Source organism: Giraffa tippelskirchi, chromosome 3, assembly GCF_054371585.1.
Source record: "Giraffa tippelskirchi isolate mGirTip1 chromosome 3, T2T-mGirTip1v1.2.pri, whole genome shotgun sequence".
Taxonomy (NCBI): domain Eukaryota; kingdom Metazoa; phylum Chordata; class Mammalia; order Artiodactyla; family Giraffidae; genus Giraffa; species Giraffa tippelskirchi.
Window position 1 is genome coordinate 183,645,076 of NC_137277.1, and position 14,035 is coordinate 183,659,110.

A 14,035-nucleotide genomic window follows, 5' to 3' on the forward strand; every position below is an offset into this window, starting at 1 on the left:
GGGACAGAGGGTCAGGGAGGAATCTCTCTGTTTCCTCTCAGTTCTTGGCCAGGAGTTTCTGAAGGACAATTGAATATCACAGGTGTCAACAGGTACAGGTTCGTAAAGGACACAAAACAAGCTCAGATGTCCTCCTCATTTCCTCTCTGAATAAAGCTACTCCCAGTCTATCTCCACGCACACCCAGGAATTATTTGAGGAACGGTGAGGCGGAGGGTTACAAACCGGAACTATAAACAGTAACCCTCCGCTCGGGCTTTGTCATTCTGGTGGCGGCTCCTCGACCACCAGAGGGAGGAATCGTACTTCATCCCGAACTTCGGGAGGTTTCACACAACGAAGAGAGGCCGTGTAGAACTCTGGGAATTGTAGTTCTGGGATCTTATGGGCAATCTTCGCGGTGCACCTCGGGAATTATAGTTCTGGACAGAGGCGGGAAATGCTTTTAAGTGCTAATGTCGAGTTCTGGAAACTACAATTACCAAGGGGCCACCGGCTCCTGGGCAGTTTCTCGTTTCCGTCGAGTTGACCGTCTGGGCTGCTTCTGAGGGATCAACGTGACTAGGTAAGTTTGGAGAAAGCCTCTATTATGAATTGAGGCGTCTGCGGATTTTGTCACATTCCAGCCCTGTTTGGGGGCGCCTCGTCTCAATCCCAGGAGCTCCCCATTAGTCTTTCACCTTTTCTGTTTCCTGTTGAGACGCCTCCAGGATCCACCCGCACCCTTTATTCTTCCACTGTCATCTTGCATTGTAATTCCTGGCGCCCCTGGAGCCCCACAGTCAGCTCTCAGCATCCCCTTTCTGAAACTTGGGCTCCTTTTTGCTCCGCACCTTCTATGTGCTTCACTCTTACTCTCACTTTCTTGGTTTTCATGCTAATGGAACAAGGGTCGTCATTCCTTCTTCCCAATCTGGGGAGTTGCACAGAACTGGAATTCAGCAGAGCTGGATTTCATTATTGCAGCTCTGCAACTCCTCTGCTGTGTGACGTTGGGCAGATCATACCGCTTCTCTGGGACTCACTCTCTTCATCTACAAAGAGGAGATGACAGTTGCTCTCAGTCTTAGCTTGAAGCTATGTTCTGGAGCCAATAAGCTAATATGTGTGAAAGTACTTTGTAAACTGTAAAGCCTCCACAAGCAAGAGAGATTATTTTTACTGTAATTATTAATGCTTTGAAATACTCTCATCTTGGCTCCTTTTATAGCTCTGCCCCTTTGTTGCTCAAACCTGCCCCTTGAGTGCTTGGTGTCTCCATTCTCTAAGAACAAGATGATATTTCCTCACTTCCCCAGAGACCACAGACTAATGAGAGCTTTGTCTGAAAGGAAGCCCCAGAGAAGTGCTTATCTTGGACTATGTCCTGAAATAGCCAGGGATGAAAAGTCTACACAGCTGGCAGAAGGGTGGTCCCTGCTCACTGGAATTGGGGCCCCAACAGGAGATGGACAGCTGCAATGTAAGCCCTCTCTGTTCCCTTTGGACTCTTCTGGGCCTGTTTAAGGGCTTCCCTGGTGGCTCAGACAATAAAGAATCTGCCTGCAATGCAGGAGACCTGGGACTGATTTTGGAATAGGTGTCTCAGACCTGGTAAGACTGGAAGGAAAGAAACCATTTTGTCAAAGGATTTAATCCAGAAAACCACAAATACCACAACACCCCCCCCCCAAAAAAAAAGCTTGGCTGGGTATAATGAAAGAGAGACATAACATTGTTAATTAATTCCTAACATTTTATGAGCACTTAAAATGTATCAGACCCTAGGCAATGTCACTTTTGTTACTAAATTTCACTTATGAAGTGTCCTCATTTTACTCATAAGGAACTTAGGCTAAGAGGTCATGTAGCTAGTTATGGTTATTGTGCCTTCTATATGTTAGGTGTTTCACATACTTTCATTTAATCCTCATCAGCAACTTCATGAGTGACTGTTATTTCTATCATGTGGAAAAATTATCAGAGGCTTAGAATTGAAGGAACTTGCTCAAGGTTAATCAGCCAGTTAAATGGTGGAGGTGGAATTCAGACTGTCACCAAAGCCTTTCTTTTCCCACTATACCATGTAGTCTAATTTTTAGATCAAAAAGACAGAGATTAAAGAATTGAGAGGGTTTAAATCAAAGCCAAATAAAGGAAGCATTTATGGGGTCCCTCTGTGTGGGGAAAGCATGAGGATAGATGGTTTATCCTCCAAAGAAATGTAAAACACATTCTACTTCTGTAGCATATCTGAAGAGATAAGGCATAAGTGTGTAAAAAATTAGATAGCATTCATTGGATCAATTGATCACAGACCAGTTCTATGCAAATCACTACAGTAAGCCAGGAACTGGCAGGAACATGCTTCTAGGTGGCCATGGAGATTAAACCAAGTGATATCATAATCATTATCTTTTCATTAATATGAAAATGGTGGACTGGAATACCGTATCCACTCAGTAAATGTTTACTGTATGCACACGTCTGAAAAAAAGAAAAATCCTGGGTACCATCTGGACCAGAGGTTCTCGAACCTTGGGGATCAGAAAGCTTGGGAAGCTTTATAAACTAATTGATCTCTGGCAGTGGGAGCCCTAAAAGCTTTGTTTTTGAAAAGTTTTCCAGGTGATTGTGATAATAGATTCAGGAACCTCTGTTCTAGATTCTGCTTGGACCACTTCTTGGAGGCAAGTCACTGATTGAAAACTGCTAGTTGTTGTTCAATTGCTAACTCGTGTCTGAGTCTTTGCAACCCCATGGACTGAAACATGCCAGTCTTCCCTGTCCTTCACTATTTCCTAGAGTTTGCACAAACTCATGTCCATTGAGTTGGTGATACCATCCAACCATCTGTCACCCCCTTCTCCTGCCCTCAAATCTTTCCTAGCATCAGAGTCTTTTCCAATGAATCAGCTTTTCACGTCAGGTGGCCAAAGTATTGGAGCTTCAGCATCAGTCCTTCCAATGGATATTCAGGGTGGATTTCCTTTAGTATTGACTAGTTTGATCTCCTTGCAGTCCAAGGGACTCTCAGGAGTCTTCTCCAGCTCCACAATTTGAAAGCATCAATTCTTTGGTGCTCAGCCTTCTTTATGGTCCAACTCGCACATCCGTACATGACTACCAGGAAAACCGTACCTTTGACTATATGGACCTTTGTTGGCAAAGTGATGCCTCTGCTTTTTAATACACTATCTAGGTTTGTCATAGCTTTCTTCTGAGGAGCAAGTGTCTTTTAATTCCATGACTGCAGTCACCATATGAAGTGATTTTGGAGCCCAAGAAAATAAAATCGGTCGCTGTTTCCACTGGTAGAGTAGCTACTAATTCAAGAGCTGTCCTGGGGCAGCCTGTGATTGGTTATCAAGTGAGTGATGCAGACATACTCAAGTTGAGAGGAGGGAAGAGTGGAAGGACTTGGGAAGCTTCACATAGTACCAGAGATTTCACTAGGCTTTGATGGGTGGGGCAGGTTTGGATGGGTAGAGAGGCTTTTAGGTAGGCATCACCCCAAATTGTTTAGATAAGGTGAGCCAAAGTAGGTAGACACCTGGGCTGATTTCCTTGGAGAATTCCTTGGCATTTATTAGATATGACACTGGATGCTCTGTGTGGATGTTTTTTAGGCGAAAAATTTGCAAATCAGACTGGATTTTCCCATCTCCCCGTTCTACTTGGGCATCAGTCAATATGAGCCCAGAGAATGCAGATCCATTTTCATGTCAGCCTCACTCTGTCCAGTTAGCTTCTTTAGTTTTTATTTCTTTCCAAATTCAATTTAGTTGATAGCCTTCCCAGAAACTTTCCAGGATTACCAGAGAGTTCTGCTCCCCTTCTGTTATAGGCATTTTCAAGTGCCCTTGTCCTGATTCCTATCTCATGCAGGGTTCTGGTTTTGCATTAAGACTAGCATCTCTTCCTATAAGCTATTATCGTTCTGGTCACCCAGTCCTGAAACCTGACTCATCTTTGGCTCTGCCTTCTCGCATAACTCCCCAAATCCACTTAGTTGCCCAAATCCTATTATTTCTCCTTTTCACTCAATCAGCAAATATTAATGAAACTTCAGCTGCTTCATTGTCTTATGGGTGATCTGTCCTGTGCCTCCTCCCCTCCTGCTGTGGGGCCTCTGTGCATTTGCCCTCAAGCGGAAAAGGTCCAGGGTCTGAGACTAAGCAGCACAATCAACTTCCCTTTGGCTAAATAGTCCACTGACTACATCAGGAGCTTAGCTTCTTTTTAAAAAGAATTCGGTTTTTAAGTTTGCTTCAGAGAAACAGTATGAAGCAAGTCTGTAGTAGAAAGAATATCACTTATTGTCTCCCAAAGTTAAGTAGAATGGCATTAAGATTATTGCTTGTCTGGAGTTTTCCATTAGGCCAGACAACTGGAAGTTGGCAGTGAGGAGATCTATGTGTAATAATAATTCTGGTGACCATGAGCATTTCACTTAACCTCTTAGGACCTTGATTTCTTCATCAGTAAAGCACATTTCTGTACTGAGCTGAGTCGAGGTGGTGGTGCAGGGGATGACTGTGGGGAGAAGTGACCCCTAGGGTCTCTTCTTGCCCAGGCATGTTTTGACTCGAACTACCTAATCCATCCCAGAGCGTCTTAAAGAAAGCAGAATAGTGCAATGACTGAAAATGTGGCCCAGGACTCAGTGGATCAGTTTAGATGCTTTTGGTTCAAGCAGTAGAAATCGAAACCCAGCTGGTTTAAACAATAAAAAGGGATTTATTGGCTCTTGTAACTAGAAGGTCTAGGAGTGGGCCAAGTTTCAGGTACAGTCGAATCCAGAGATTCTTAATGTCTTCACAAATATGACTCCATTTCTCTATGATTCTCTCAGCTTGGCATCCTCCTCGGGTACCTACATTCACAAGGTAACAAAGTGGCTGTGACAGTTCAAGGCTTCACATCCACACAAGCTAGTTCAAAACAAGAAAGAACTTATTCACACTCAACCATCAAACCAAAGTCCTGGGCTTTGCCCTGGTTGGCCAAATATATGTCACGAGCCCACTCTTCATCCAGATACTGATGGAGATATGTAGGGCTGATTGGTCCAACTCTAGAGGTTAGGGAGGTGTCAACCCCACCCAGATCACAAGGGATCTTCGTAGGAGGGCAGGATAGGATGAATGTTAGGAAGTTGGACCACATTCTCTACTGTCACAGCCACATTGCCCATGATCAAATTCGGGCTCTGTTCACTGTTTTTGGGTAAATTGCCTCACTTTATTAAACATCAGCTTCCTCATCTGTAAGATGAGCTAACAATTCATATCCCAGGGGATTATTATAAGGATTTCATTAAATAATACATGTATGTGAAGCCATTGGTGTAGTTTCTGGCACAGAGTAGGCGTGCCGCTACTGCTACTGCTGCTGGCGGTGATGTAATTGAAGAGGGAGGGAGAGCAGTGGCGTTAGTCGCGATTTAAAAAGTAACCTTGACTTCCCTGGTGGTCCAGTGGTTAAGACTCCATGCTGCCAATGCAGGGGCCTGATCAGGGGAGCTAGATCTCCCATGCTGCAGCTAAGACCCAGCACAGTCAAAAAAAAAAAAAAAAGGACATCCTTGTTTTAAAAAAAACAAACAAGAAGCAACCAAATTATAGGAGCACTTTCTAGTCAGCGCATGCACACCTGCCACGTGGAAGGCTCCTGTTTGATCTCATGCCCACATGACACTCTTCCCTATTTCTGGCCCTTTCCACTCTTACATTATGTCCTTTATAAAAATGCTTCCCTCTCCCCTGCCTCTAAAGTCTTCCTCATATTTAAGACCCAGATAAGTGCCTTTTATAGTTTATAGTTTAGGTCAGTGATTTTGTATGTATGTCATTGAGTCTCCCCACTAGCAGGATCAGTGCAGGTTAAGAGCTCAGGTCTGGATTAGACAGACCCGTGTTTGCCACCTAGAAGCCGTGTGACTTGGGAAAGTTATTCAACCTCTTCATGCCTTAGTTTCCTCGATTGTAAAACAGGGTCTAAATAGTATCTTCCTCAGATGGTTGTTGAGAGGATGAAATGACGCGGAGTATGTAAAAATCTTAGGTCAGTGCTGACACATAGTAAATAATAGATGTTAGTGGTGGTTTTTGTTGTTCTTAGCCTCCTGAGGACAAGGTCTGTGTTATGTTATCTGCAGCAGTTGCTGCTGTGCAGGGCACATAGTCAGTGCTAAATGAACACTTGTTACTGGGTTTTGAGGAGTATGGAGGCTCTCTTTCCTTTCCATGATCTTCTCCTCACCTCTCCACCAATAGCAACAGAAAAAGCAGCCCCTAGACCTGGGTTTGATCCCTGGGTTGGGAAGATCCCCAGGAGGATCCCACTCCAGTATTCTTACCTGGAGAATCCCCATGGACAGAGGAGCCTGGCTACAGTCCATGGGATTGCAAAGAGTCAGACACTACTGAGTGACTAAGCATAGCACGGGAAACTTTAGTAAAGGCAGTGTAGCAAGGTGGATGATGTGGGAGATTGGCTGCATCACTGGCAGGGAGGAGGGGTAATGGGAGGGGTAGAGAGGGGTGGCTGATGATATGAATAAGCAACAGGAAGCTGAGAGGAAACCAGCAAGAGGCTGTTCTGTGTTCCACCCTCCAGCCGTCAAGTTCAGCCACTGCCCAAGTTGTTGTTCAGTTCAGCTGGTGATGAGATGGGGGTCAACCAGTCCGTGAGCTTTCCACCCATCATGGGACCCCACCTCGTAGGCTGTGGGGATGTGATGGAGGGTCAGAGCCTCCAGGTAAGTGTCTCCAGCATGTCTCCACTGCTTCTGTCAGCAAGTCTGATGATGTAATTCCAGCTAGGGGAAACCTGAGTTAGAGCTGGTCTGGATTTGATCGTCGAGCGCCCAGGTCTCTTTTCCCTGAACTTTTCTCCTCTTTTCAATTAGAAACATCTCAATAGACAAGAGATGATGGGTTCTTTTTCCCGACTTGGAGGAACTGGGGCTTCTAACTTCAAAGGTAGCTCTCTGATGTCTTGAGAGCAGGTGCCTGATCCTGGAAAGGTTTTGGATCTCACCCTAATCTGAGTGTATGGGAGGAGGAGCAGTGGGCTATGTGCCATTGACCTTTGACTCCCCTGCCCCATGTAGGAAGACAGTCTCCTTTTTCTCCTCTTCTGCTCTCGTCTGTTTCCCCCTCCTACTTTAGTCTGGGACTTTCCCTCCTTCAGTTCCTAGGTCGTTCTCTGCTGGCCCTTGAACTGTCCCTCTCCCTTGTGAGAGGCACATACCCCCATGTAGAGTGAATGTGCTGCTGCTGCTTCCCAGGGGCCAGGCTCCAGGGTTGCCGTGGGTGCCACCAATGTCACCCCATTCAACATGAGAGCTACTCCTTCGCTTCTGGGGCTTCTCCAGGCTTGGGCTTCCGGCCAAGTTGAAATCTGTTGATAGCCCAAGCACTGGAAAGATTTTTGTACCCCTCCGATGTAATTCAAAATATAGTTGGCTGTTTGAAATAAGATAAGCCTTACATGAATACTGAGCTTAAAATTGCTTCTTTCTGGATTTTCTGAGTGCAAAATTCAGGTAAGTGAATTGAAGGTAAAGTTTCCCTGTTTTAGTACTTGGCTAGTGCCCCAAACAACTGTTGAACTTGTCTGTTGGGAAATATGCCCATGCTTTGGCTTCTTGCTCTGAGCAGCTGCTGTCTTTTTTTTTCTTACAGGGCAGCTTCTTTCGACTGTTCTACCCCTGCCAAGAGGCAGAGGAGACCTCGGAGCAGCCCCTGTGGATTCCCCGCTATGAGTACTGTGCTGGCCTGGCTGAATACCTGAAGTTTAATAAGCGCTGGGGGGGGTTGCTGTTCAACCTGGCTGTAGGTAAAAGCTGGCTTCACCCATGGGTGCTCTCCCAGCTGCTTGATTATGTCCCTTGGAGATCCCCAGGCAGACACAGTACCTTATAGTTTGTGTTGTCCAGCCCTTTTGTAGTGGGGCATCCGTTAGTGTGGTATGGAGAGTGGAGAGAATTACAAACGTAAGAGCTTTAGTTATAGAGTTAGACTGCCCTGGATTTGAATCCAGTCCTTTTACTAGCTGTGGGGCTTGGGCCAGTTACTTAATGTGTTTGAACATCCACCTTTACCGAATTGTAATGTCGGACGTGTATAAAAGATGCACTCTAGTGCTGTGCTTGGGATGTAGAATGTGTTTCATAGGTGGGAGCTATTACTCATTTATCCAGCATGCATTATTTCCACTCTGTGTCAGCTATAGCCTAGATTAAAGAAACAGTCTTGACTACCAAGGAGCATACCGTCTCCTGCAGTTACCCCTCTAGCTCCTCCCTCTTCTGAGTCAGATCACAGAGGCATCCACTTCCCCCAAAGACCTCACTGTTAGGAACTCTACTTACTGCCTTAGCATCTCAGGGATTTACCCCGTAAATTGTTCAGTACTTCCCCTTTGGATTTCTTTTCCCATTTTCTGTTGTGTTCATGCTCCCGAGAGGAGAAAAAGGGAAAGAATAAATGATTGATTGTCTTGGGCTGCCCGGGTAAAAGGGGGGTCTCTTGAGAGGAGGGCCATTGGGTCCCCACCATCCTTGTGCCCAGGCTGCCCTTGGGATTACAGTTTGGGAGCAGTCGGAGATTCTATATCCCATGTCTCTGCTAGGATCTTGTCGCCTGCCTGTTAGCTGGAATGGCCCCTTTAAGACAAAGGACTCTGGATACCCCTTGATCATCTTCTCTCATGGCATGGGAGCCTTCAGGTAAGAGTTGCTTTCCCCTAGACCTTATCACATTCCTTGCCTAGTTGCAGCTGCTGACTCTCAGCGTGTTCTCAAAAAGCAGAAATACCTGTATTTCCATCTGTCAGCTGTCTTATCTATCATCTGCTTCATCCCAAAACACTGGGTCCACCTTCTTTAGAAGGCCTTCCCAAGCCCCTTTCACCTGGTGGAGCGTTTCAGCAGCCTTCATATCTTTCCCTTCTCATGTTCTAGCATTTATATAAATACTTGTCTTAGCCTTCTTCCTCTATAAGAGCCCAGAAGTACTAGAAGGAGCTTGAGCTTTATGTTCAGAGAGTCAGTTATTCAACATGGATCAGAGACAGCATTGATGAAGACAGACTCACTCCCTGCTCCCATGGAGCTTGCAGCCTCAGCTGTTAATCTCAGCCATACCACTGTGCTGTGTGAACTCAGGACCATGGTAGGAGTCTCTGAGCCTAGATTTCCTCATCTGTCAAATGCACTCAGATGAGGCACTGAGTGAGGACTCAAGACAGGCACCGAGTAGGTGCACATTTATGCCCGTACTCCTCTCCATCTCTCTACATGGAGGATTGTGGGGTGATGAACTGTAAGATCCCCTTTATCATCAACTTTAGGGAACGCTGGCCTAAGTTTTACAAGTCAGTGAAACTGTGAAAGTGAAAGTCACTTAGTCGTGTCCAACTCTTTGCGACCCTATGGACTATACAGTCCATGGAATTCTCCAGGCCAGAATACTGGAGTGGATAGCCTTTCCCTTCTCCAGGGGGTCTTCCCAACCCAGTGTTCGAACCGAGGTCTCCCGCATTGTGGGCGGATTCTTGACCAGCTGAGCTACAAGGGAAGCTCAAGAATACTGGTATGGATAGCCTATCCCCTCTCCAGCAGATCTTTCTGACTCAGGAATTGAACCAGGGTCTCCTGCATTGCAGGCGGAATTGCAGGTGGATTCTTTACCAACTGAGATATCAGGAAAGCCCTTACAAGTCAGTATCCATTCAGAATTCTCCCCATGAATTCTTATTTCTGCACCTTGGTGTGTTATATAGTTATGTATTAACTACAGTGGACGTGGTTCCTGTTTAAGCTTGTGAATATTCTCACTGTATGTTCATTCATCAACATGTAAGTCTAGTTTATGTCCAAGAGTGTTACACAAAGTCATCTATTTTTGCCTTTACACATCCCACCTCCACCAGAACCATTGTCTACACTGTAGCCAGGGAACTCTGTTTTATTTTATTATCATTATTTTTTGCTTTGGCATATTCCTGCTCTGAGGAACATCAGTAAGTTCTTTTTATTTATTTAAGCAAATTTTTATTTTTAATTGAAGGACAGTTGCTTTACAATATTTTGTTGGCTTTTGCCGTATATCAACATGAATCAGCCATAGGTATACATACGTCCCCTCCCTCTTAAGCCTCCCTCCCACCTCTCTCCCTACCCCACCCCTCTAGGTTGTTGCAGAGGATGGGCTTTGGGTTCCTGTGTCATACAGCAAATTCCCACTGGCTATCTATTTTGCATATGGTCATGTATATGTTTCAGTGCTACATTCTCAAATCATCCCACCTCCCTCCCCAACTGTGTCCAAAAGTCTGTCCTCTATGTCTGCATCTCCATCGCTGCCCTGTAGATAGGTTCATCAGTACCATCCTTCTAGATTCCATATATATATATATATATATATATATATATATGTTAGTATATGATATTTGTCTTTCTCTTTCTGACTTACTTCACTTTGTATAATAGGCTCTAGGTTCATCCACCTCGTTAGAACCAACTCAGATGCATTCCTTTTTATATTTAGTAGCCTTTGAACTTAATTCAGCTCTTGTCATGGTCTTATCTGAAGGCAGGTACAGGGCAAAGTTTATAGCCTAGTTCCTTGTGACTTGCCCACCTCCAGCTTTCCAGACAAACAGCTCTAAAGGTACTGTTAGTTTCTGCCTCAGAGTTTTTGAGTTTTTTTCTTTGTTTGAAGATACTGGAATTTTTATTTTATTTGTTTGTCCTTGAGAGATGCTCTATTTTTTAATTAGATTATAAAATTTTTATTAATAAAATAAATATAAAATGTTTAATAAAATAAATACTATAAAATAAAGAAATTATCAATCTTTAATTAATTATAAAAATTCTTTTTTATATTAGAGTACAGTTGATTAACAATATAGCATTAGTTTGAGGTGTACAGCAAAGCAATTTAGTTATACAGCAAAGTAATTCAGTTATACATATATGTGTATACTTTTTCAAATTCTTTTCTCATTTAGGTTGTTACATAACATTGAGCAGATTTCCCTGTGCTGTACAGTAGGTCCTTATTGCTTACCCATTTTAGATACAGCAGTGTGTACATGTCAGTCTCAAACTCCCTAACTATCCCTTTTTCCCTGGTAACCATAACTTTGTTTTTGATGTCTGTGAGTCTGTTTTGTAAATAAGTTCTTTTGTATCTTTTTTTTGTTTTGTTTTAAGATTCCATATATGATTAACAGTATTTCTTTGTCTTACTGAGAGGGTAACAGGCAGGAAGGCCAGGGGTCTCCAAATGGAGGAAATAAGCAGCAAGTGTCAGAAATTTTTTATCTCTCTCTTAAGCGGCAGGAGGAAACAAATTACAAGTGTTAGATTTTTTCCCCTTCTCTATACAAATTTTAAAAGAGGTATCTTTAAAAATTCTGTGTTGCCACGAAGACACCTGGTTCCACCAGAACTTCAGTTCAGTTCAGTCGCTCAGTCGTGTCTGACTCTTTATGACCCCATGGACTGCAGCACACCAGGCCTCCCTGTCCATCACCAGCTCCCAGAGTTTACTCAAACTCATGTCCATTGAGTCGGTGATGCCATCAAACCATCTCATCCTCTGTCATCCCCTTCTTCTCCTGCCCTCAATCTTTCCCAGCATCAGGGTCTTTTCAAATGAGTCAGTTCTTCGCATCAGGTGGCCAAAGTATTGGAGTCCTTCAGCATCAGTCCTTCCAATGAATATTCAGGACTGATTTCCTTTAGGATGGACTGGTTGGATCTCCTTGCAGTCCAAGGGACTCACTCTCAAGACTCTTCTCCAACACCACAGTTCAAAAGCATCAGCTCTTCAGCGCTCAGCTTTCTTTATAGTCCAATTCTCACAGAACTTAACTTTTCTCAAACCTTGAGCTAACCCATGCTTTTTTCTTATGGAAATGTTTGTCTTAAGCTATGTTAATGAACTATGTATTTACTCTAGACTCTGTCTTCTAGTTGGTACCGCCTAAGACTCAGAACCAGTTTGTTTTACTCATGTAAATGTTCTCTTGAGCTATGTTCATGAGGCTGTATTTGCTTGGAAACCTGCCTTTCTTCAAAATTCTTGTCAATCATTTTATGCCCCCCTACCCCCCTACCCCTGACAACTCACCTTGTGCCTATGTTATCTCAAAATGCATGTTGTGGGTGAGGGGCCTAGTGCCATTCTCTGAGTTTTGAGACATTTCCTTTCTCTAATTAGCAGACTGCTAGTAGCTATATAATATCCGGCTAAAGACTAGCAGGGGGGCACTCTTTCTGCCCCTTTCTGATGTCTATGTCAGAAGCTTTCTCTATCTTTTTTATACTTTAATAAAACTTTATTACAAAAAAGCTTTGAGTGATCAAGTCTCGTCACTGGCCCTGGATTGAATTCTTCTCCTTTAGAGGCCAAGAATCCCAGCATCTTTCATGGCTCAGCAACAGCCTTTCATTACTTCACTCAGTCCATCCATGATGCTGCAAATGTCTGCCTTAGGGTTTTCATCTGTGCTGTGCTCTGTGGCTCTTCCCTTTGCTTGGAATATTTCCTGTTCTGTTCCTCTCCTCTTCTCCCTACGTTTAGTCTTTTGCCTGGCTAATTCCAAATTACCTTCAGGGTCTTAGTTTGGGTGTCACCTTCTTAGGGACACCCATCCTGACATGCTTTCATAAGACAATCTGTACTTGTCAGTACTTAACATAATTGTAATGAATTAATTATTTATGTGATTATTCTTTAACATAAGTCTTTTTTACTAGATTGTAAGCTCCATGAAGGCAGAGACCATGTCTGTCTTCTGTCTTTCCCGATGTCTAGGGCAGTACCTGGAAAACAGTAGTTTCCCAATAAATATTTGTTTTGCTAGGTTCCATACATTCAACAGATTTCTGTTGAGCACCTGCTCTGTGCCAGCTCCTTGGCATGAAAAAAAGGTGGGACATATAGAAATAAAAATGAAGGAATTTTCATCCACTAGAGGAGACTGCATCTAAATGCACATCATTATAGTCCATGGCAGGAAGTGGAGAGCAGATGTAGAGATGAGGCTAGAAGGACAGCAAGATGGTTTTCAATGTTGCTTTCTTATTCAGTAAATTTACTACCTGCCATGTGCGAGGGCCTATGCTGTGGCTGGGTGTTCAGTAGTGAATAAGATAGAGCCCCTGCTTTCAGATTGTAGTCTAGTGGAAAAAAAGAAGCTAAGAAATACTCTTTCCTAAGCTCACAGGTATTTTCTAGAGAGAACAGGTGAGCACATGACTTTAGCGTGGTCTTTTTGGTCTAAGACTCTGTCTTGAGGCTTCACATCTAAATAGACCTGGGTAAATCAATTATAAATACTCTTCCCTGGTAGCTCAGACAGTAAAGCATCTGCCTACAATGCGGGAGACCCAAGTTCAATCCCTGAGTTGGGAAGATCTCCTGGAGAAGGAAATGGCAACCCACTCCAGTATTCTTGCCTGGAAATCCTATGGACAGAGGAGCCTGGTAGGCTACAGTCCATGGGGTCGCAAAGAGTCGGATACGGCTGAGCGACTTCACTTCACTTTCTTCATTAGCCATAGTGAAATTCCAAGAAAAAAAGGCAGGGAGGTAAAGGGACATGGTTTCCTCTCATTGTATCTATGGTTAATTCAGGATCTGAAATCCTTCTCATGGGTCACAGACTTGTGATTTTCCATCCTAGGGAGGCGTGTGTATTTTTAAATATTACCTATTTGTAATGTGCCTCTGTCTTCTTTGGTTCCCACACAGTCTTGTGAGGTAGGTGGGTGGAAGAATATTTTACAGATGAGCAAACCAACTCTGAAAGGCAGATTTGCTCAAGGTTACAGCCTGAACTGGGGAGGGATCAGAAATCTCTAGCTCTTAAATCCTGTTCATTGCCTCCCCAGGAGAAGTGAGAGGTGAAAAGAAATTTAAGTAACTGACCTTCCTGAATCAGTTAAGGTACAGGCAAGTTGTAATTAATAGAAAAACTTCAAACAATAGTGACCTGAATAATATCAAGTTTATTTTTTGCTCAGATAAAG

The 14,035-nt window shown here is 43.7% G+C and overlaps 1 protein-coding gene across 1 annotated transcript in view; it reads left to right on the top strand.

Annotated features, from left to right (window-relative positions):
- Window positions 1–536: 536 nt before the first annotated feature.
- The window catches only part of PAFAH2 (platelet activating factor acetylhydrolase 2), a 35,155-nt gene continuing 21,656 nt past the window's right edge, over window positions 537–14,035 (top strand). Inside the window, exons 1-4 of the mRNA XM_081586600.1 lie at window positions 537–565; window positions 6,601–6,742; window positions 7,671–7,824; window positions 8,620–8,716. Of these exons, the coding sequence (XP_081442726.1) occupies window positions 6,653–6,742; window positions 7,671–7,824; window positions 8,620–8,716 (341 nt within the window). The 5' untranslated portion in view covers window positions 537–565; window positions 6,601–6,652. The remainder of the gene's footprint in view (window positions 566–6,600; window positions 6,743–7,670; window positions 7,825–8,619; window positions 8,717–14,035) is intronic.